Below are 24,979 nucleotides of genomic sequence, written 5' to 3'. Positions count from 1 at the left end.
ACAGTTCATGAGTTCAAGCCCTACATCAGTCTCTGTGCTGACAGTGCAGAGCCTACTTCTCTCTTTTCCTCTCTCTCAAAATAAATAAATTTCAAAAAAAAGTGATCGGTGAAGTGCTTGTCCTGTAATAGATGTTCAGTAAATGTTATTTTTTAAATTCCTTTTTACTATTAGCTGATATTTTGCTAGCTGAATAAGTTCACACAGTTTTTCAAATATAGATCATCTTTTAATGGGTTCACTAAGATTTATATTTAAGATAGGGTTGCCAGCTCTGCTATAAAATAAAACGGGAAGGGGAAAAGATCAACTTTGCTTGTTATTAAACATAACAAACAAAAATTTTCTTATTAACAAATATAAGTAGTAGTACTTTGAATTGAGTACTGTTTCTTTTGAATTAATTGTATTTAGTGCTCAGAATGATTTCAGTAAAATTTCTTGGGTACATGCAATTAAATTGCATGACATGTTATATAAAAATGAAAAAATTTAAACATGCTTCTGCCTGTTTGAATTTTGATGATGGATCAGTTTGGCCATAGGTTTTTTTCATTTCCAACTCTCCTCTGATCTATTATTAATTGATCAGATAACACCACTCAAAATAGTTTTCAATTGCTAATAGTTTTCAAAAACTCATTAGTAAGGAATTCGAGGTCTATCATAATCTAACTCTAACCCATCCATCTGGCTCAGTTTCTCTCCATTATAACTCTACACTGCTATTCAAATACAAATATTTCTACTTTTTTTGCCACTCTGGGATTATACTATTAGCTTGCCACATCTCTAAATCTTTGATCATCATCATATTATTATCCCAGTTTCAAATATTTAATTCACCCTGTATCTTATAGATCTACTCCACTTTCAAGATCCTATTAAAAGTACATCGAAGATGCCTGAGTAGCTCAGTGGGTTGAGTATCAACTCATGATTTCACTTCAGGTCATGATTCTGGGGTCGTGGGATGGAGTCTCAAGTAGGGTTCTTAGCTGAGCATGGAACCTGCCTGAGAATCTCTCCTCTCTCTCTTTCTCTCTCTCCTCCTCTGCCCCTCTCCCCAGCTTGCACTTTCTCTCTCTCTAAAATAAAAAAGTATAATAGGATAAAAAGCACATCTAATATGTGAAGTTATTCCCTATTCATTTCTCAGCAGAATTAATCTTGTTTATACCCATCATAGTTTTTAATTAACGAAATTACAGTTAGATGGATAGAAGACTGACATCTTCAAAGACTAAACAACTTGAAGGCAGAGAGTCATATACATGGGTACTAAAATGATATTTATTGATGTTTTAATTAATGGTTGTTATACCTACTTCTAAATCACAATACAATGCCATGAGTAAAAAAAAAAAGTTATCAGATATATTTACTCAAGATGCAACCTATTGTTTATTGTTTTCCAAAGGTGTAGAATAATGCTTATGTACATCACAATAATATGCACATCACATGTATTAAAATTTTCTAAAGTTTTCTTGCCATCATTCTCTTAAATATTTAAAATGTTTTTAAAATGTTACTTTGTAGGGGGAAAAGATCATATGCCTATATAAAGGATATCATGTAATAAACGGAGTAATTAAAATTAAGAAGGAAATTATTCAGAACAAAAACAAAACAAAACAAAATCATTTCATCTTTCAATATGAATTTTCAAAACCTCAAATAAAATAAGGGGTCCCTGGGTGGCTCAGTCAGTTAAGCCCCTGCTCAACTTCCATTCCCATCATCATCTCACGATTTGTGAGATTGAGCCCCTTAGTCAGCACAGAGCCTGCTTAGGATTCTCTCTCTCTCCTTCTCTCTCTGCTCCTCCCTATTCATGTACTCTCACTCTCATTCTCAAGATAAATAAAATAAACTTTAAAAAAAATCTCAAGGAAAATAAAATCCAGGGCAGACCGATCAATCTCCATGAAACATGAATTTTGTTTAAAAAATATACCCTCCATCAGAGGTGGGGGTGTATGTGTTATCAGTCTGCAAATTCTAAAAGTACTACTCAAAAGAATCTTATGAAATGATTAAACATTTAAACTCTCCAAGATTACTTTTTAGCTTTCTAAAGTAAATATTTATCACATTAAAACTATTACAGGGATGAAAGACTCTTTTTTTCTACTTGAAGCAAGACCCCAACTGCACAATTACATTATGATTTAATAGGAAATGGGATTAAATAATTTCTTTCGGTGGTACATAAAAATTTTTTCATTATGTTACCACTTGAGTCATCAGTATAACTGGTTGTCAAGAATTTAAGGAAGCAAAAGCTCCGACATGCAAATTAAGTACAAGCCTACAATTCCTTGTCTATAATTTTGAAATCCAAAAATATTTCAGATCTGGAAATTATTTTGTTATTCATCTAGTGGTAAACACTGACTTGAACTGAAATAAGCTATTTACAGTATTTATTATGGTCCATTTACTACAAATATTCAGATTTTTTTCTACAAAATTTAATGTGTTTGATTGTGAGTATGGCCACAGATTCCAGTGAGGATATTACATAATATATGATGTACATATTATATCACCTTTCTAAAATTTGAAAAATCCTTAATTCTGGAAAATATATTGTTCTAAGAATTAGAAGCATACATATCAAAACATCAAGTTTCAAAAATTTATTCAAGCTATGAAATTGGAAAGTACCAGAGGAGCAAATGTTAACATATATAAATATATATATTTAGTTTGCATTATGATATGTTTGTATTTCTTATTTTCTAACAATCATAAATATAAAATAACAGCCATCCATATCTGTTTTTGACAGATACGCACCTTGGAGTAGAATATTTTGGTAATTTCCTGATATCCTCTGGCTTTTCACAAATCTGAGGTCTTTTTGCTTGTTTGTTCGTTTTTGTTTTTTAATATAAATGCTTATGTGAAATAATGAGATTGATGACCTTTGCCTTGCACCTTATAGAGAAGATTAGACCCACCTATTATGAGCTCCCTATATGTATTTTCCTTTCACCTTTACATTGATCTTTTTAACTTTTTTTCTCCTTTCTTTCCTTTACAGAAAAAGAGTTGATCTTTACTTTAAAGTTAGCATCTCCATTACACTCCAATGAATATCCTCTATCTAGTCCAGTCCTTCAATATTTCCTTCAAATCGGATCTTCTGCCTCAGTATATTAATAATCGGTTACCTTAAATGATTAAAGCATTTTCCATTCGTAATACCATCTTCCTTAGCTACTATTTTCCCTTTCTTTCCTTATTCCATTATATTCACTGGTCTTCTTGAAAGAGAAATTGCTATCTTCAATTCCTGACCTTACTTCATAGTCTATCTTTGTGAAATCCCTTTTCTTTTTCATTACTCCATTTTAACTCCTCTCGTGGAAATCAAGAGTTATCTGTCAGTTATCAGATTGCATAGCCATTCCTTGAGCCTCACTTTCTTGGATTTCTCTAAAGAATCAAAATGTTTGTTCTTATCCATCTCTGGCTACCGTGACACTATGGCTTTCCTACTTCCTCCCTTCCTCACTGACCACCATTTTTGTTTTCTTCAGCATTTTTTTCCTTCTGTCTCTTCTCTGGGACACATTGAACTATTCATTATCCCCCAAATATTAAATATACTCTCCATATCCCATGATTGTGTTTATGTATTTGTTGTGTTTCTTCTATCTCTCAAAGTAAAAACGTTGTTCATCCCTCAAGTCTTAGATCAGATTTCATCTCTAGTATGAAGTCCTCATTGAATAATTGACAATATTCTATCCTCCTTTTGAAATTCTCAGATCCTTTTATTTACACCTAATCAATAGCATATTATTTTCTACATTTTATTATATTTTTAGTACATGTTTCACTTCCACTACCAGATATCAGTTCTGTGAAAGTGGATTTTGTGAGTCTTGAGAGAGTTCACTTGACAATTTCATCGTCATTCGAAAGTAGGCTCAATGTGAACAGGAATGTTTGTTTTGCTTACTATTCCATTCTCAACACCTGGGGAAGTGCTTGGCACATACCAGAAAACCAACGAATATTTTTTGAGTAAATATACAACATAGCAACTAAGATAGTGCCATATACATAATGATACTATAGAAAGTGTTACTGAATTACATTAAAAATTCAAAACATTTTATTCCAAGTGAATATTCCTTCTTTCAAAGCAAATGAGCTTGGAAGTTTTACGTTTATGCCAGTAGTCCCTATTTGGGACTCTACTCTTAGCTGGTTTGTTGAATCATAAAACAGAACTTTCTCAGTATCATCTTGTTTTTAACAAAAATAGTATTATCCAACTTTACTTAATGTATTGATTTAATTTAGCTCTCAATTATATTTGCTTGGAAAAGAAATGTAAAAACTCTAGGTTTTAGTCATAAAACTCATCCATGAAGTCTCCAGATTTTGGATTGTAACAGAACATACTGAACGTGTTTCTTGGCAGTTTGAACCTTTACCGAGCTTTCTCCCCTTTCAACTTCTAAATTCTGCAGGATTCTTTCCTGGATCCTTTTTCCCCCAATAATCCTGTATTCCAATCTCCAGGATTCTTTTCTCCCAATGACTTTTTTCATCAATTTACACACTCATAGTATGATCCCACATCAGGAGGATTGTCCAAGTTTATACCTCCTAACTTCTACTCTGATTGCCAGATTATAATTTCCAGTTGCCTGTTCTGATATTCATCTAAACTCTTTCTACTTCCAAAATATTTTCCCGTGGTGACTTCACCCTGTGTTTTCCACTTTACTAAACTGAACTTAGTCACCCAAGTCATGATCCTCGGATTCATTATGACACCACGTTCTATCCTGCCTCACCGTTTTCTAAAAGTTCTCTGGTTAACTGAAATTTTTTTGCTTTGTTATTGTTTATTCCTAGCATCTTTTAAATGGTGAAGTTTCTTTAGTAAGTTGTTTTCAGCATACAAAGAAGTATTGTTCATTTAGAGAAAATGCTGAAAGTTTCAAATATTTCTGTGTTAATTAAATATGTACAGTATAGATTACACAAAAACAGACTTAAATAATTCAAGTTATAGTACATTTATTTGGGTATCAAATGATTTTTTTCCTTTAGAAACCATTATCCCCAAATCAATTTCAAATGAATGATAAACAATTTATTATAATCATAAAAGTAGTGTCATATACTAAAAAGTTTTTTAGTCTTTCACTTAATTCCATTCCTGGTACCTCTTTACTACTCTGGGCCTAATCTGCCTTTTCTGGGCCTTGCCTCTTCCTCTGCCCTTTTCCCTGCTCATGCTCTCTCTCTTTCTAAAAAAATTAAAAATAAAATAAAAATAAAATGAGACTTAGAACTTTTATCTCCTGAACCTCCAATGGCTCCTTGTCCCATCACCGGGCTTCTCATAATCCCTCAGTCTCATTCACACCCTTTTTCATCTCACAAGTCCCTACTCACATGCATCTAACAGCAACTTGCCATACATCACTTCGCTTCATCTGTGTTTGGGAGAGTGGCCTGTTACCCTCCCTCCCCATACAGATAAGCATTTTCTGAATGAACCAGTCAGCTCAAATGTCTCCTTTCCTGGGAATTTTCCTTGATCCCCCTCAACCCTTGGCTGGGTTTTTTCTCATTACTCCATGCATACTCAGGACGTGTCTCTCACTACACTAACCTCAGACCCTATATGTGCAATTCTCTTACTAGAGTGTGAGCTCCTGCAGAATCCAGCTTGTGCATTAGTTCATCTCTGCATCCCTGACACAATTGTTCATTGAAAGAAAAAAAAAAGTGGTTAAATAAATCTCTCCTTGCCTTTGGTGCACTGAGAAAATGTCAGGGAGCCACAGTTACAAGTGTATATATTGTGCCCAGATGAGAAATATATACACCCTCATGTTTGGTGACAAATAACACAGTATTGGAATGTCTACATCTGGTATGATACATTTTTTTGACTTTTGGGGGCTTCTATTCATTCATTCAATGTATATAATATATATTTATACATTAAATATTTATTCGATATGTATGAAAGAACAAGAAGTAAGCTCTCAGGTATAGCTGCTTACATCTTCAGATTTATAAGGAAATGAAGTGTCATGACAAATCTGAGGTACCTTCCAGAGGTATCCAGAGGTACCTTCCAGAGACACTGAGGTCTCTCTATCATGAGTTCCAGGAATGGCATGAAGAATACAGAGAGCTCAAGACCAGCAAATGATAAACCTGGACTAATACTATCTCTGCCTCTAACTTGAAGATTCCTTGAATCTGTCTGTTTTCTTGCTTATAAAACAGGGGAATTATACTTTAAGGATTCAAGGAATCTTCCTACCAAATATTTCCTCATTTGGTTTTCAAAAGAACAGAGAACCTCAATACCAGAATATGGGTTTAAAGTGAAATAATGGAAAATTTCTGGAAGAATCTTAAGACCTATTAACAATTTTTCACAATTTTTAATTAACAGATGAACTAATAACCATTCTAGATTGTTATACTTTATGCCATATGCCTATTTTCATAGAACTGTACATAATATTAATAGATCATTTTATTTGTAAAAATGAAAAAGAAATGTCCTTATTAAAAAAACACAAAAAAAATACTCTAGTTTTATCAGAGTGTTTGAAAGAAACAATAATTCTAAGGCTAGGAAGGGTGCCTCTACCCCAAGGCAAAATGAGATTTTAAAAGTTTGGGAAATACTGTCCCAACATTCCCAACTTGGAGTATTTTAGCAAAAGTCATCACTAAAAGCAAGAGAACATCACAATCACACGGAGTCTATAGTAAATCAGGCAACACTTGTGAGGGAGGCTTTATGATGAGAACAAATGTGAGGGTGATAAAATCTCTCTATTTTCATGATACCAGCTGCTGGATTCTACAAACAGATGTTTGTAATGACAAGAAACAGAGATGTCATTGAAACTTTTAAAGTTAGGTGAACTATGAGACATTTGCAAAGTTTTGTAATAAAAAATGAACTGAAGCTGCTCATAGTTTGGGGAACTACTACATATTTTATCCAGTAAAATCTAAAGCCAGATGAATTCTGAAAGCCCTAAGACAGCACAAAAGGGTGAAAAAGTTGACATTAAGGTGCTCTTAAATAAATGCAGACGAATACAAACTTAGAGGGCTTGAAATAATAAGAATTCTTAGCAAATAATAGAATTTCTTAAATGCCACATATTTGAATCATAAAGCAGCAGTGCCTTTAAAAATTTGTAAATGATTTCTTCCCGGTACTAGTCACCCATTCCTTCTTGCAAGCCCCCCCGCCCCCATATATGGCAGTAATTTTCCATTTCCTTCTTGACTATTAATAAGTTTACAGCAGCATTTCTTTTTAAAAGTATTTTCAAAGATTGCAAGATGGCTTCTCTGAAAATACTTATTAAAAACTATTTTCAGAGATTGTGAGGATGAACATCGTCATCACCTCTGTGTCCTTACTTGTGTAGAAGCTATTTGCTGGTGCTTGTTACAGGAAGGTCCAGGAAGAGACATAAACTGATTGGAAGGGTCAGAGCTGCAGTAATCAGAGGTGCAGAATAGAAAGTAGAACAGAAGCTTGAGATTATAAAAGTACTATACAAGTACGTTCCTATTGCTGGTCAGTTCTAAGGGAAATTGCAAAGTAGGTCAAGTTTGTGTCCAGTGTCCTAATCCTGTCTCCATAACCCCCTCCCAAATTGGAAGACAAGAGCTTCACCTTGTATTCTCCCATTTCCCTACTATTTCTTCCTTAAATTATTCGTTCATGGTAAAGTATAGGTTGTAGAAACCTTAATCTGTTTCCTTTCCAGACATAATTAGAAATATGGTGAAATTGCAGTCATTATGCAGTAAATTAGGGAGGGCGATGTGAAAGAGTGGGGCTTAGAGCCTCGCCAAACTCTGAAATCATATAACAAATACTGCAGGCTTTAAACTAGCCTAATCCTGTTTTAAATATGGGGCCCACAAGCAAAATTCAAAAGTGACTTAAAAAAAAGAAAGAAAGAAAGAAAAAGAAAAAGAAACGACAACAAAAAAATCCATTAGCTTTAGTTTTTGTAGTTTTCCAGAATGTCCTCTGGGAAGAGGGAAGAAGGTAACCCTTAAGAATGTAATTTAGTTTTAAAACTGAATTCACTGAAACAACCTAGCTTACTTTGTATTTGTATTATTCTCAACTTTCTACTGATTTTATTTTTATTAGATTTTAATCAGGAAATCCATTGTGAAATGTTTTAAACCCAGAATGTAATTTAAGAAGTCAGATTTTCTAGCCGAAGAGAGAGGACAGAGGAGGCACAGAACTGAATAGGAGAAAAGAAAGAAATTATAAGGCAATTAAATAAAAGGAAAAATGAGAAAGAACTTGAATGAAGCAACGTCTAAGGATCAGAAAAGCCCTGGAATCCAGTGACAGAGGAAGGGATGGACAGCTGGCCACCTAACAAGGCATCAGCTTCCCTGACGGTGATGTTTCCACTGCATCCCTAGCAAAGGTGGTCAACACTTCGAGTGTGCCATGACGTTCCACAAGCTTCTGGCTTCAATTCAAGACCTTGGTTTCAGTCAACTATACAGATAGCAGAAGATCGATTACCCTTGAAAAATTGAGAACAGTCACTGAGTTATCAATAAGGAGCTCAAAGAAATCGCCAGACAGCATTTATGAAAACTCCACATTTATTATTTGGGAATCAATAGAGACTACTGAATTTTAGGGAAAGCTTACTAAATCTTTTTAAAGAAAAAATTACTGCTAACAATAAAATACTTTAGCAGACTTCTGTGATGGACAGAAACTCCAAAGTACAGGTACTTTCTTAAAGAACTCAAAGTGGATTGCTTTATCTACCTATCTACCTATAATATTTTACATATATATGTATCTATATACCTATAATACTATATATATAGTATATATAATATCTATATCTATATCTATACCTACCTACCTATATATATACCTACCTACCTATAATATTTGACAAAGGGAGTATTTAGAAAATCTAAGTGACAAATAGAGAGGCAGGGCACAAAAATGCAATCAAATAGAAAGAAACTAAGTACATTCTTTGAGAATTTTTTAAATCCCACTAAGAGACACCTCATTCTATTAGAGGATTTAACATAAAATCCTTAAGGCTATCCCCAGCTGTAGTGCTGTCCATCACTCCTTCAATTAACTACTGAAACCTTTCAAATATTTTTGCTAAAATAATGAGCAACATGTACTACTGCTGTATATTTGGGACGATTAAACCAATGGTAGCAAAAAACACAATTACCAGTAGTAGAACAAATGAAAAAATATGCACAAAAGAGAAGAAAAAAGTGATATTTGAACTAATAGAAAATCTCAAAGGCTTAAAACATTTGCAAAGGAAAATCATTATTAGTAGAAAGTTCCATTGAAAATGTGAAAATTTTTTTTTGGAATTAATTCCAAAACATATTTCTATGTTAGAGAAATATTTTGATTTAGAAATAGAATATTATTTTTCTTAATAAAGAAAATTTAGACAAGGAAAGAAGCAAACAAATCTAATACAATGTAAACTATAATATGCTACTGATTGTTCTAATTGAAATGTGTTAAGGCACTACTACAAATTTTTAGGAAGAAAAAAAGACTCATAAACGGAATTCTTTCTGTTTCGTGCTTGGTTTCTTTCTCCTAAGAGAAAATTTACTTTTGATTCTTAGGAGATTTTTGAAGGTATTAAAGATTAGGGTTTAATATTTGAAATCTGACATGAGATAATTGCTTAAATACGGCTGTCATCATCTTTCATCTGTAAAGAAAATTATTCTTTATGCGTGTGCATTGAATTAATTTGGCATTGCTTCTCTTGATGCTTTTCAAATAAATTAACAGAGTACATTGACCAAGACAATGGCTGATTGCTTCTTCAAACATTTTAAAATTATTTCTGAGTAAACTGTTCATTACGTGAATAGTATAAAGCATTGAGTAAGAGGGCGGACTCTGAAGGCATGTCATTTTATTTCTAATGCTGACACTACTTATAAATGCAGAACACTGAGAACGTTTCTTAATATCTGTTAAATGTGAGAGTAACAGTACTTACTTATCTATAAATGCAATGAAAACTAAATAGGATAATAAGTTTTAAGTACTGAATAATTCATTCAATGCATATGAGCTTTTCTGATATTCTCCCCTAAGGTTTGCATACATGAACTCAGGTTTTAACTTATTCTTCAATGTTTATTTGATATCTAGTCAAGCAGTGAATTAGAATGTGGGAGCAAATTCTCCCATTTGGAGGCAAAGTTGTGTAGAAAAGGCACAAGTTTTAGCTATATCTAGACCTAGGATAAAATTCCAACCTGCTGAGCAGATTAATTTTTTTCCCATAAGTTCAGTTTTCTTGCAAGATAAAATGATAAGTATTTCAGACTTTGCAGGTTAAATAAGCTAACAATGAAATGGAGCTAACACAGTTTATAGTGAATAATAAGAACTCAGTCAATGCTAGTCTCCTCCTTTGAATCTACATAGGTACAGAGGTAAGTGTAAACATAGATACATGAAAGAGAGAGAGTGAAAGAAAGAAAGAAAGAAAGAAAGAAAGAAAGAAAGAAAGAAAGAAAGAAAAAGAAGGGAGTAAGGAAGGAAGGGAGAAAAGGAAGAAGGAAGGGAGAAAAGGAAGAAGGAAGGAAGGAAGGAAAGGAAGGAGGAAGGGAGGGAGAAAGGAGGGAGGGAGAGAGGAAAGAAGGAAAGAAGGAAGGAAAGAAAACAAAAAAGATGATATAGATGATGGAAATAAATAGGGAGAAGATGACAGATGGAGATAGATGAGAGAGAGGGAGATAGAGAGAGAGAGAGAGAGAGATTCCCCCATCTCTACTAGTTACATACAGTTTCTTGAAGGCAGGCTCCAAGTCAAATTTATTTTTGATGTTAGTTCCTGATGAATCTAACTTTCCTCATGTATTGACAGGATTTAATCGATCTTTATTAAATACATGAACTAATATATTAATCAGTCAACCAGTCAATGAAATACTATTTTATCTAATCCTCCAAAATCATGTTTTAAAGTAGAGTTAGTATATCATCTATAATTAATAGATTAGCTAAGTCTAATCTATAAATCAGATTCATAACAATTTTCCCATATTTATTAAGAAGGATATGAGGAAACGACTTGTTTTCCAGGAGACATTTGTATTAGCATTCTCAATCTTAGACTAGCAATTATTTTATGTGTAATATTATTTACAATATATACCAAATATATGTCCTTCCAAGAATAGTCACTTTTCTAAGGTATTATCTTCTATATCAAGGGTGAAAAAACAGGTTTTCAGTATAAATTGTATCTTTAGGGGTAAATAAAACCACTTCCTTTTTCTGTAGGGGTTCTTGCTTTTTCCCATCAAATATATTGCTTAGTTGGTGGATGAAAAGAATTTAAAGAGTTAATGTGAACAGCATATAAACTTTTTTCTTTAACAAAGTTTCTCATGAAGGTATGATAATAAATGCAAACTCTTTATGCAGCTTTACAAGAATTAGCCAATGTATTATCCATCAATTACTTTATTACACACATAAATGAGTCTATGTTAGGTTCTGTATTCACATATCAGGATCCAACAACCTACTATTAAAATTTGCCTAAAAAATTCAAATATTATAATATGACATGGTCCACACACATCAAGCTCATTTAAGTAAACATTCAAATTTGTAGGAACTATGAAAAAGTTATAAATATTAAAATACCTTTTGTTGTAAATAATTTAAAACACAATATTGCATTATTAGACGGAAAGTTGCTATGGTGTATGTGGCAGTTATTACTTATCAAAAGAAGGCTTTTGGGGAGCCCAACCTTAAAATAAATTCAGCATAATTATATTCAGTGCAGAAATATAAATACATGTTATACTGAACATACGTATTTATTTCTGTATTGAATTTACCTGTGTGTGAATGTGTTTATATTAAAATTCATTTTAATTTTAGATTATAGAAATTAATGAGCATTCTATCTATTGATGTATATGTGATGTGTCAGTCTTCACGTGTCAGGCAAAAGCTCACTTTCTATGAATCAATAAGCAATAAGTGATTAGAAGAATAAATGACTGTGTTCACATAGTTTAAATGTAGTTTCTCTCTAAAAAACTGAAAAAATAAATATTAGATATATTTAAATAGTATTAGTTTGTAAACTAGTACTAACTAATATAACATATATTTGCAATTCTGAAATCTGATTTATACAACAGTTCTTTTCATTTTTTATAATTACACATAAAAACCTATTCACAGTGTCTAAGTCTTCTACATCAGACTAGCTTAATTCTCTTTGGGTGAATCATTCGCAAATATTTCATTGTGCTTGAAACAACTAAAACATCAAAACTAATAAAAAGGCATATCATATTAATAAATTGAAGATAGACTCTTAGAAAACATTGGCATTTATTAAGAAGTGTTTCTTTTTTATCTCTATTGCGGTAAACAAGTACATGTTTATTTGACACCCATGCAGATTTAGATGTAAATCAAAAAAAGGAGTCAAAATCTGGCTTTGCTCTAATTTAACTCTTGAAAAACCTAGTTTGAGGCTACAATGCACACTAAAAATAAACAAATGCTGCTAAGAGCTATAAAATTTCAATCAGGTTTTCATTTTACCTAAACATGGGGAATTTACTAAATTTGATCTTGTACGTTAGTATATTAGGATGTGCATATCTAGCTAACATATACCCTATTCTCTTTGCTAATAAAACACAAAATGGGAATGGTTGGGAAATGTCTGTAAAGATAAGAACGATCTGGTGACTTTGGTCAAATTCTTTTAAGAAGGTTACAGACTAATACCCATGGTCTTCCTTTTTCTGTTGTTACTGAGGTATTGAATAGTTGCCTTCTGTCTGGGACAAGCTTAGGATTTGCTGTTTCTTTTGATATATTATCAATGGTCCATTCCACCGTGATAAACTGCAACTCTAGTACTAATAGGTTTATAATGATTGCTTAAGCTTTACACTTCGTAAGCATTGGAAGGCTTCACTCACCTTGTTCAAGTGGTTGGCTTTTAGTTGAAGTAGTTTTCATCTTGAGTGCCTCCCTAACAGACATGTCACAGCAGGAGCCTTTGTTAGTGTCTTGGTCACTGTCAGCCTGATCACTGTCCCCGTGCCCACTGTCTCTCAGGCTGGCTCTTTCTGGGTCCTTAAACGTGGAGCTACTGAAATACATATAAAGAAAAAGAAGAGAAAGTGTTGTCTCTACGAGTCTGAATCTGACGTGTAGTCTCTTGCAAAGCAATTTTGACACGAATGCAAATGGGGAAGCCGAGAAAGTTATTTAATAGGCCTTACCTTTGAACAAACTGCTGCCTGCTGCCCATGTAATTGGGCTCTGCGGGAAAATTGTCTGTCTGCGAAAGAGAAGGAAAAAAATACGTATAGTTGTACACTGGACAAATCTCCTGCAGAGCAACAAGATTTCCTAGTGGAAAAATGATTAATAATTCAAAAATTCCCTTAATCTTCAGATTTGTACATTTTAATTAAATTGGAAATTGCTGACATGTAATTATGTACTCAGAACAATTAAATGATTCCGGTCCACAAATTACCTGTTAAAGTAAACAATGAGCCTGTCATAACTGGCATTCTCTGTTACTGCCAGGATGGATAGCCCTGCCTGTGTTGTTTCATTACCTAGATATTAAGATTGAACATTTGTGGGAGGAGCGGAAAAATGACCTAATTTCTCCATATTAAAAGTGTGAATTATTTAAGAATACTCATTTTTAAACATAATTACATCATCTGCTGGGATTCTACGCCCTCCTCGATGTAGTATCACAGAAAGTCATCCACTCCTCAATTAAGAGATACAGGGCCTTTCCTTCAAATTTTGCCAATAACCATTACAAGCATGGCACATATGGCGGAGCTCATCTCTATAATTCATTCTCATCTACATTCCTATTATGGCATTGAGCTCAAGCTATACAGGGGAAAGGGGTATTACTGCTGGTTATTGAAAGCAAAGTGAAATAAAATAAGAAATAAAACGTCACTTCAAATATGGAGAGAAAAGACATTGAGAGACCAGGCTTGTGTTTGTGGTTGTTTTTACTGCTTCCAAACTGATGTGGAGGCCTGCCAAAAAGAACTGAATTCTCCTTGTATCATGGAACAGAGTCTTTTGGGAGAAAGAGACTAGATCTTTCATGGATCTCCCTATACTGTACATTCATACACATCACTTCTTCTTGCAGCTGACTCAGCGACAAAGGCTCTCCTGTTTTCAGCATCACTTCATATCACGCCATTGTGCCTTGAAGCAGCTATGGATTCGTACAAGATCACCCAGCAGGCAAGTATCGGTGACACAGGAGCATGGGATTCACGAAGCGGAGGGCCCAAGGTAAGGCTTGATGTTGTGCAATGTGTTTTCCATATCAATAAAGCTAAATTAAATTAACAGTATTCTTTTTTCTTTTTTCTTCCCATGAAATAATTGTAATTATGCAGCTTTTTGGAACTAGTTATTATTGGGGAAAAAAGGATACGTTAAGAGTAATAGCTTAAAGTACTAAGTTTCACTGTCTGTTAAAGCTTGGGGACAGGAAATACCCTCATAAATTTCGTAATCCATAATCTTTTGTCATTGTGGCTCAAATGTGCTTTATCAAAATGCAAAGATGAAGGTAAACCAGAACAAAGGATTCCTCATTCCTAGTCCACTTTAACTAGTAGTTGGTAGCAGACGCTTTTCATTAACATGTTTTATTAGTTTTTTGGTTCTGTGAAGCACGTGAATTTTGGTTTCCATAATGGCAAACTATCAGTTTTGAAGGGTGACGATCTTCTAGTAGAAATAATAGTAGAAAACAACCGGGGCAAAACTGTTTGCAACAGAGTTTTACCAATTTGTAAAACTACAATGACTTAGAAACTCCACATTTTAACTTAATAAAATCAAGTTCGTCTTTTGAATTAGTGAAAAACATGTATGCAACGCGTTATCAGTGTCAGTTAAAGACTAAACCATGAGTATCTTAGAGCACTTCAGAAAACCAGAATACTGGGTATTAAGGAGAGAGTAAAATGTAAAATCAAAGTAGAAACTCTAGTTAGAAAATAGAAGTGCTATTGTAAGTAACCTTGTGAGCTTACTGCATTTAATTATGTGGAGCATCACAGGCTATAGATCCCTATTCAGTGAAACAGGGAAACACACTGGGAAACTTTCTTTCCATTGTTCTAATAGGGACAGTCTCTAAAAGTGTTTGCTTATTGTTAAAGTTCTAAACAGCTCTAATAAAATAAAAGACTAAGGCTAAGAAATAGAATATATTTTCCCACTGAATGAAGAGCTATTTTTAAATTCTGTGTGTTCACGGGCACACGTGTGCATGTCTGTTTACATGTATGTCTGCTTGCATGTATGCATCAGAGTGTTTGATGAACACTGAGCGATGGTGTTGCTACCAAATGTTATTCTGAAGAAAACAGAACAACGAGAGGAAGTCATAAGAGAAGGGATCGTAGGAGGGAAAGAAAGAAGAGAAAAACAAAATAACGGAGAAAGGTGAACGAAAAATAGAAAGGAGAAAGAGCGAAACAAAAAGATATATATATGCCGGAGGAGGAATGAGGGTGGAGAGAGGTAAAAAAGAATATAAAAAAGAAAAAGAGAAAGAAGCTTGGTTTATTATGGTAGAATTTCACAAAATACAATTGTTAAAAATCTGCAACCTTATCAGCAGCAGAGTATCAGAGGTGTACTAATAATGCCTGCATCTATCCATTAAATAGGTAGAAGCTTGAAAGATTGTATGTGTGTGTTTATAATTACCATAATGAAATAGCCATTTGGCCTTTAACAAACATATAACTAACTCACTATAAAAACCACACTGGTTTTAATATAGAAAATAACATTTTCATTATCTAGGCTCCAAGGGTGTCAGAAAACTCATTTAAAATAATCTGAATGTAAAATAACTATATTTGCATAGGAAAATGAAAATAGACCCAAAACAAAAGCCATATGTACCACAGCATCATTTAATTTAGAAATAGAAGGGCTTTAGGATAATTTCTGATAATGAACTCTAAAAATTTAGTTCTACTGTGCACATCTATAAATCTTAACTTTTAAGTCTAAGAAGAAAGTAAAATTTTAGGTCAGATACTTGTAGCTTTGTAGGTCTCGGCTGAGTAATTAAACACAAATATTTATATCTCTGAAAACCTTACATACAAACTAATCATACACACTTAATGTTTTCCCTTCAAATTCAACTGGAATGCAGTGACTTTGAACTATTACTTTTAAAACATATAATTTGTTTATTATTTTGTAAAAGTACTTGGATTTGGTGGGTAGTTACAGAAAAATTCCAAAAACGGCACTTTAAAAACTTTAGAATGTGATCATCTTTTTAATTTATTTCAGTCAGGAATACAAATACAAAATTTTGGCCATTTTGTACTGATTATTTGCTCATAACAAAACAGATCTAAACTATCTTATAAAACTGAGTCCATTCTCCTAGTCTGATTTTTTTGTTTCTTGTTTTTTTGTTTGATGAACATGAAAATTGAGGATTCTTAACTGTTCTTTGTACTGAAAACACAAATAAGCAAGTAATCAATTAAACAAACACACAAAGCAGATAAGTCTGTGTGATATGAAGATTTCTTTGATTATTTGCCTTTATGCATTTCTCCAAGAGTACTCAGCAAATTGTAGTCAATTTATAAATGACATTCAAAATCAGAATTTTTGTCAAGAGTATTCAATAATAAACTATTTCTGAAATATATCAGAAGATATATTTATATATTCCATAATTTGCTCCTTCTATTATAACTCAAGAAAACAAATCATGATTTAAATGTAAGCATCCTTGAGAAAGACCAAAAAAAGCTCCTACTGAAACTGAACCATGTTGGCTTAATTTGGGTAAGGTTTTTATTTGTTGAAGTAGATTAACTTCCTATGACCACTTACTTGTGCCTAAAGAAGTTGAGTTGAGTTGAAAGTGGATAGTAAAAGGAGTCAAATAGATTATTTTTTTATTACTAATATAGTAAAAATAACAATTTTTAATATACATCAAGCATTTGACAAAAGTTAACATATATTAATGATAAAAATTATCAGCAAATCAGAATAAAAGGAAACTTCTTCAACTATACAAACAGCATCTACAAAAAAGCATGTATAACTAATGTTATATTCACCAGTGAAAGATTGACAATTTTCACCTTCACTTTCACCACTTTTATTCACTACTATGCTGAAAGACTCATTAAGTTCAATAAGGCAAAATAAATAAGATAAATTTAAAAGGAAGGGGAAATTTCTCAGGTACTATATTCACAGAAAATATTACTTTTTAGGAAAATAAAAAGGAATAAAAAATCAAACTGGAAACAAAACTTCTTAGAACCAGTAAGCAAGTTAAGGTTGCCATATTCAAGGTCATCACACAAAAATCAATTATGTTTCAATATTCTAGCAACAAGCTATTGAAAACCGAATGTTCGAAAGGAATATATTTATCATAGTTCCCTAAGAAACAAATGCTTAGCAATAAATATTTTAAATGACAAATTCAGAATATATATCCTGAAAATTACAAAAATTGATGAAATAAATCAAAGAAGGTCTAAATAGATGAAGAAATATATTGTGCTTATGGAGTGGAAGACTCAACATGGTAAAGATGTCAATGTTCCTTAAATAATCTATACATGTGATATTATAACGTTCGCATTTACTGCATGATTTTCCGTAAATATAGACAAAGATTCTAAAATATATAATGAAAAGCAAGGGGACTATAATAGCCAAAATCATTTTGAAAAAGAAGAATAAAGTTGAGGAGATCATGCTATTTTAAGAGTTATTATGAAGCTGCACTAATCAAGACAGTGTAGCACTGTAGACAGAAAAGACACATAGATCAATAGAACAGAGAAGACTGTCCATAAGCAGCCCAAAGAAATATGGCCAATTGATTTTTGACAAAGTTGCAAAAGGCAATTTGATAGATAATTCAATAGAAATGAACCTTAAACTACACATCTCTCTATATATATACATATACTTATACATATACATATACGTATGTATGTGTATATATATAGTCAAAATGGATCACACATCTAAATGTAAATGTAAAACTGTAAAACTGTGTAAGAAAACCTAGCAGAAAACCTTTGTGACTTGGCATTAGGCTGAGTTTGTAGACATGATATACCAAAAGCATAATCCATAGTAAAAAAAAAAAAAAAAAAAGCCAGACTGATGCAGCCATTTGGGATTTCCTTTAAAGAAATGTAAACTATATTCACACAAAGATTGGAAAGATTTGTACATAAATATTTACAGGAGCTCTCTTTACAAAACTGGAACCAGCCCATATATCTTTCAATAGGGGAGGAGATAAGCAGGCTGTGGTGCATGCATACAATGGAAAACTATTTAGTGATTAAAAAAACAACACGCTAATGATGTAACAACTTAGATGCACCTCAAAAGCATTTTGGTGAGTGAAAGAAGGCAGTCTCAAAAAACTGCACACTGTATGATTCCATTTATAAAACTTCTCAAAAAAGCAAAAAGCAAAAACCATGATGACAAAGAAGAGATCAGTGGATGGCAAGGTTTAAAACTGACTATGGAGCTATAGCATAAAGAAGCTTTTCAGCTTCAGAACTGTTTAGTATCCTGATTGTGGTAGTGGTTTCATGAAGCATTTATATGTACATGATTAAAAATACATGGAACTCTACACTCAAAAAAAAAAAAAGGTTCATTACTATATACTAACAAAAAGTAATTCTAAAATTAAATCTAAGGTGATATCTGCCTATCATATATGCTGAAGATCCTTCCACCTCACACAGAATTATAAAACTACCAGCTCTTTTATTAAGTATCTTCAATAGTGTGTTTCTGAATTTTGTCTTTTAAAATTATACAGAGCCAACTTTTAAAACCTATGTAGAAATTCCATATTCATTTGGACAGGCTACAAATGGATTCAGGATATAAAGATCTATTTAGCCACACTAGCAAACCCAAGCAACAGCTCTATAAGACAGTCACCTTAATATGAATTATTTAGCTAAATTTTCATTTCTTTCAAAGATGTTTTTCTTGTGTGCAGTTCCCAGTTACCCAGCCATAACATAAATACTTTAAATGAAGTTTGCAGACAGGCTTTATTGCAAAGGAACAGCCTTTTTTTTTTTTAAGTAGGCCCCACACCCAGCATGGAGCTTGAACTCATGACCTTGAGATCAAGAGTTGCATCTACCTACTAAGCCAGCTAGGGCCCCCAACAAAGGAATGGCTTTTTATTTCAATGCAGAAAACAAACATGGTATATTGTGAAGAACAGGGATCCATCCTCCGAAATGGTGAGTTTTGTTTTTGTGGGGTTTTTTTAGAAAATACCTTGTATATTGATTCTATATTTGGAAGTGAACAGAATATCTTCATAAAGACTCTAAACACATTTAATATGAAATGATTAGCATCTAAGATGTACCAAAGTGTACGCAAAATATCTTCAAAATAATTTTACAACTTTGGTGGTAAAATCAGGATGCACTATTTAAAAGGTGTAGTTTTATATCTTACATGAGATAATATACAGAAATTTCTTAGTTATCTAATACAATTCCTATTATAAATTTACATGTTTTAAGTCCTGAGTGCAGCACTGTAATAATCATGAAATAATGATAACTGGAGAAAAGTCCGAGCAATTTTAAAACAATATTTGGATTTCTAGAAAATGAGATAACTATGGATGAGAAAAATAAAGATGTCATCATTTTGAGTCTCACTTCTAATTTCTAAGAAAGAAAATATCAGAATACTATTTTTCAAAAGTAACCCTGCAAAAGGAAAGAGAAAAATAATTCAAGCATTAGGAACGTGGATTGTACAGTTAGTCTTCCCCATCATAGATGCTATTTCAGTAAATGCTGGAATTCAATCTGTGATTAATTCAATCGCTACTTGATAAATATATACAGAATACCTTGGTGCTAATTTGCCAGTATTCTCTTATATTTCCCATTATAAACTCATGGGGCAGTCAGGAAACTTCCTGTGGAGAGAGCAATTTTTGACAAAACAAACAGCTCTTGCATTTCCAGAATCAGTGGTGTGGAAACATAGGAGGCAGTGCTTTATAAACTGCTGGCATCCTTGCTATCCTTTTACCTTTCTATGTCTGTTTTTTTATCAGAAAGGAGACCTTTGAGACAGAGGCTCAGCGGGTAAATTCATTCCACAAACATATGTTTAGCTCAGACCTTCGGCAATATAAAAAAAAAAAAAAATCCAGCATTCAACAATATAAAATTCATACTATCTGAGATCCAATCAAGAATTATAAGGTCTGCAACAAGTTAAGAAAATATAATCCATGGCTAGGAGAAAAATCAATTATGAAAAAGATGATGGAATTCACCAACAAGAATTTTAAATATTAGAATATTAAAAATATGGTCAAGAACATAAAAGCATGACTCTGAGAGTAAGTGCTCCTTAAAATTTGAGCCCTAAGTACCTCCCTTGTATTGTCTCATCTTGGGCCTAAAGGAGAGAAGTAGATGATATAGAAAGACCCAAATGGAACTTCTAAAAAGTGAAAACTACAACATTTGAAATTAAAAATACACTGAATACGAATGACAGCAGATTAGACATTGAGGAAGAAAAGACACAGCATTAAAAATAATTTTTTCAGTGTTTATTTATTTTGAGAGAGAGAGAAAGAGAGAGCAGGGGAGGGCAGAGAGGAGACAGAATCCAAAGCAGGCTCCAGGCTCCGAGCTGTCAGCACAGAGCTGGACGCGGGGCTCGAACTCACAAACCATGAGATCATGACCAGAGCTGAAGTCAGATGCTTAACGGACTGAGCCACCCAGGTGCCCCAAAAACATGCAGCATTTTGTACCAGGTTGTAAAAGCATTTGCTTCGGGGCGCTTGGGTGGCTTAGTCGGTTAAGCGTCCAACTTCACCTCAGGTCATGATCTCACAGTTCATGGGTTTGAGCCCTGCGTGCAGGCTCTGTGCTGAAAGCCAGCTCAGATCCTGGAGCCTGTCCTAAGATTCTGTATCTCCCTCTCTTTCTGACCCTCCCCTGTTCGTGCTCTCTCTCTCTCAAAAAATAAATAAAACATTTAAAATCTTTTTAAAAATAAAAAAATAAAAGCATTTGCCTCAATAATTATACATATTATATATAATACATTATTATATACTTGATNCTATAAGTTTTACATATTTGTGTCAACACTGTCTTTATAAATTTGTAATATACTAGTAAGTACATGTATGTTGAATACAATCATACTCTCCCAAAGATTGCAATACAAATATGAAGAAGCTTTTAATTCTAGAGGTATTGATTTAGAATAGGAATTGTTAAAGAAAACCATACTTTGACTCTTTGAAGGCGTTATTAAGAGAGAACTTCTCACACACAAATCTGGGGTTGGGGTTGTAGTTATGGTATTGAATCATTTCGTTACAGCTTCAGGTATAATAAGATGATAATGTTTTCCTCATGCAGGGGCTCAGGGGAGTGGAACTTTGAAACTTTTTTTAAATTAGGGACATACGTTTGACTGCATACATTGATGCTATTGGGTTGAAAACAAAGCCAGACAAGTTGAACTTTTCCCTTAATTCAAAGGCACTGCTTTTCACATTGATAGTAAGCATTCTCTTTGCAGCAGACTGAACACAAGGGAGTGTTAAGAGGTGAATAATTCACTTTAAGCCTTTTCATACCGACATTGCTTCTGATAGCTTTGCCTTCAACAGAATATATGGTGTGGTTCTTTCTACATTGCTGAAGTAGGCAACAGCATTTTAAGCCACCACTTATAAAGTTATCTGACAGCACCTCTGGCTTTGGAATTTTCAAAGTGCATGAGGTATGGCAATAACTGTATTTATCAATGATTTTCAAAATAATACATTTTATACAAGTATAGTGTGGTCGACATTCGTGTTTTGCTACTAAAGGCATAATAAAAACATGAGGAATTCGTACCACATTTAGCAAAAGCTAGCATTACTTTAAATTAAAAATGAGAGAGCATAAACAGCCACATCCTGTAAGCAAGCATTTTGAGTCTACTGCTCAATTAGGATGACTTAGATGATTTTGTTTTTTAAAGTAATGAGGTTGTATATTAAAACCTCTTGTTCATGTTAACTCTTTCCTAAACAACACTTATAATTTTCATAATAACTTGTGTGCCAGAGTTTAATTATGTAATTTATGAATCTTAAAGAAAATCAGCTTTGATAAGAAAGAGGAATATTGAGATAATCAAAAGGTAAGAGGAGTGCTATTTGTTATCTATAAAAGCACACAAAATAGAAAATGCTACACATTCTCTTTTTATACTTGCTGAAGGTTGGAGTCCAGAGGACACCTAGGTGCCACTGAGTGCTAGGTGTGCTTTCTCTCTGGCAATCTCATAGAGTCTTAGGGGAAAAAATTGAAACTTTGAGTTGCTGACTTTCACACCTCCAGCTAATCCACTCTCTTCTGTAAGGTCAGTCCCTCTATCTCAACCCTAGCTTATACCAATCTTTTTGTTTTCTTCCAGTGGGGGTAGGAGTGGGGAGAGTTGGGAGTTCTATTCTTTTCTGATTGGTTGGTTGGTTGGTTGGTGGCTTGGTTGGCTGATTTTGGCTATCTCTCAGCCAGATATGTTGTTTAGAAGACTCTCCTCTTCTTCCTCCTATAGTGCTCTTCTTCTCTCTCTATCAAGAATATGGAAGGTTTATTCCACTGGAGGGAATACCTAAAACTGGATTCTTTGCAATTGGGTCTCCAAACTAAGAACTCAAAGGTATATGTAGCCAATGAAAATTCATTAGAAGTCTGAACTTCTAGAACTCTGACATATGAAGAGAAAAAGAGAAAAGGGAGGGAGACAAATTGGTGACTCAGTATTTTATTTATTATCACTATGAATGCAAGATACATATCCTTAAACTCTTATTTTATTCATGTTAAAGAACTTGCTAATAAGTAAAAGGAATTTTTTTATAAATTAATTTATTTAGATTCAAGCCAGTTTTCAGTCTAGTTTATTTAGCTAATATGGACATGTTCTCAAACCATACTGCACTGAATCTAAGTTTATGGAAATAGTATCAATGTGTACTTTCTGTGTTTGGAGGCTTGGAGTATGCTGTCCCATTTTAGGATCCACGAAACAGTTATTGATATTTGTTATTCTTTCTTCTCAATTGCTCTAGGACACATAGTAATATTACAGTCTACATTCTTTTTTAACAGAGAAAACTGACAGCTAACTAACTTTCATAAAGTTACCCTTCATATACCCAACTCACTGCACAACAATGTACTTACTGGAAACTGCCAGGACCAGTCAGCATCTGTACTATCTCTCCAAGAAATAGAGAAAAATCAGGATCCATCCCCAAATTTTCAGAAATAAATTAATGATAAATTAATGTAACTTGACTTGAAATGCTTTTAAAAATTACCATTACTCCCAAAGCAAAAATAGTACTACTACCGCCCTTACCAAGAAGACAACTCACTAAAAGAGTAGGCACCTTTACCTTTCTATATTGTGTGTTAAATTATTTGAATATGCTGAACATTATACATAACTCCAATAACTAGATTTTTTTTTCCTTTGCCCAATAACATTAAAAGTTAATAATGGCCATTTATTATCAAATAGTCTAATGCATGCAGTAGGCTTAACTGTATGATTACTTACCATCGTGATAGTCATATAAATTGTCAAAATAGGCACTTCTGAACACTTACCTTTTAAAGTGCAAAAGAAATTCAAGGTATTACATTTAGCCAATCATTCCAGAAAATTTCCCAAAGAAACAAAAAACTAATTTAAAAGGTATAAATAATTTAAATAACTAACTTAAAAATCAAACTGTATGTCTGTTACCCGTTTCATCAGTTTATTTTTTCCAAAGTACGCTAAAATTTAAAACATTATGGATACAATGATTTTGGTTTACACAGTTCACCAGTCTTCCTCCTCCAAATATTACATTGTTGATCAGAAGATTAAGCCAATTATTAGTCAAATAGTAGGTTACATTTTGCAAAGAAAGAAAAAAAAATGTCAGCAAGATCAGGTTTCTGTCTGATTTTGCATCTGCCTTTCAAGTCATCACCTGTACAGGTGCATTCCAGTTCCTAATAGTATTAAAAAAAAAAAAATCGGAGGAATTCAAGGTGAAATTGAATGATGCAATACTTTTCTCATTTTTTCTTTCCCCTAACACTTTAATAGAGAATTTTTAACTCTTTATAAAAGGAAGGTTTTTTAAGTTTATTTATTTATTTTTGAGAGAGAGAAAGAGAGCACGCGTTATAAGCAGGGGAGGGGCAGAAAGAGAGGGAGAACACAGAATTCACAGTACACTCCAGGCCCTGCACGGTTAGCACAGAGCCCAACACAGGACTGGAACTCACAGACTGCAAGATCATGACCTGAGCCGAAGTCTGATGTAATCAACTGAGCCACCCAGGTGCCCTGAGAATTTTTAACTCTTTAGAAGAAACAATTCATGCCACCAGTCAACGAATTAATTTATTTTACAATAATAGTAAATACTTTGGGGGAAGTCTGTGACCCTGGTCTTTCTCGAGGGTTTCAAAGGTAATTCGCTAACCCCTTCCAAAACAACAAAAGTTATATACAAATGTAAATTTTTAGGGGCGCCACTGGGTTGTCTCCATTGGTTAAACATCTGACTCTTGATTTTGGCTCACGTCATGACCTCAGGATTTGGGAGATTAAGCCCTGTGTCAACAGGAGACTGCATGGGATTCTCTCTCTCCCTTGCTCCTCAAAATAAATAAATAAGCTTTAAATTTTCAAAATAAATAAACTGTATTCAAAAAACAAAAAGAGTAAGGTGAGAGTACA

At 33.3% G+C, this 24,979-nt stretch overlaps 1 protein-coding gene across 1 annotated transcript in view; it reads right to left on the bottom strand.

Annotated features, from left to right (window-relative positions):
• PCDH17 (protocadherin 17) overlaps positions 1-24,979 on the bottom strand; it is a 93,384-nt gene that overhangs the window by 46,326 nt on the left and 22,079 nt on the right. The window contains 2 exon segments of the mRNA XM_077752442.1: positions 13,045-13,217; positions 13,351-13,409. Coding sequence (XP_077608568.1) covers positions 13,045-13,217; positions 13,351-13,409 — 232 coding nt within the window.

This window comes from Crocuta crocuta, unplaced genomic scaffold, assembly GCF_008692635.1.
Source record: "Crocuta crocuta isolate KB4526 unplaced genomic scaffold, BGI_CrCroc_1.0 scaffold376, whole genome shotgun sequence".
NCBI classification, from domain to species: domain Eukaryota; kingdom Metazoa; phylum Chordata; class Mammalia; order Carnivora; family Hyaenidae; genus Crocuta; species Crocuta crocuta.
The sequence above is the reverse complement of the archived record's forward strand: the minus strand, read 5'-3'. Positions and strand labels throughout refer to the sequence as shown.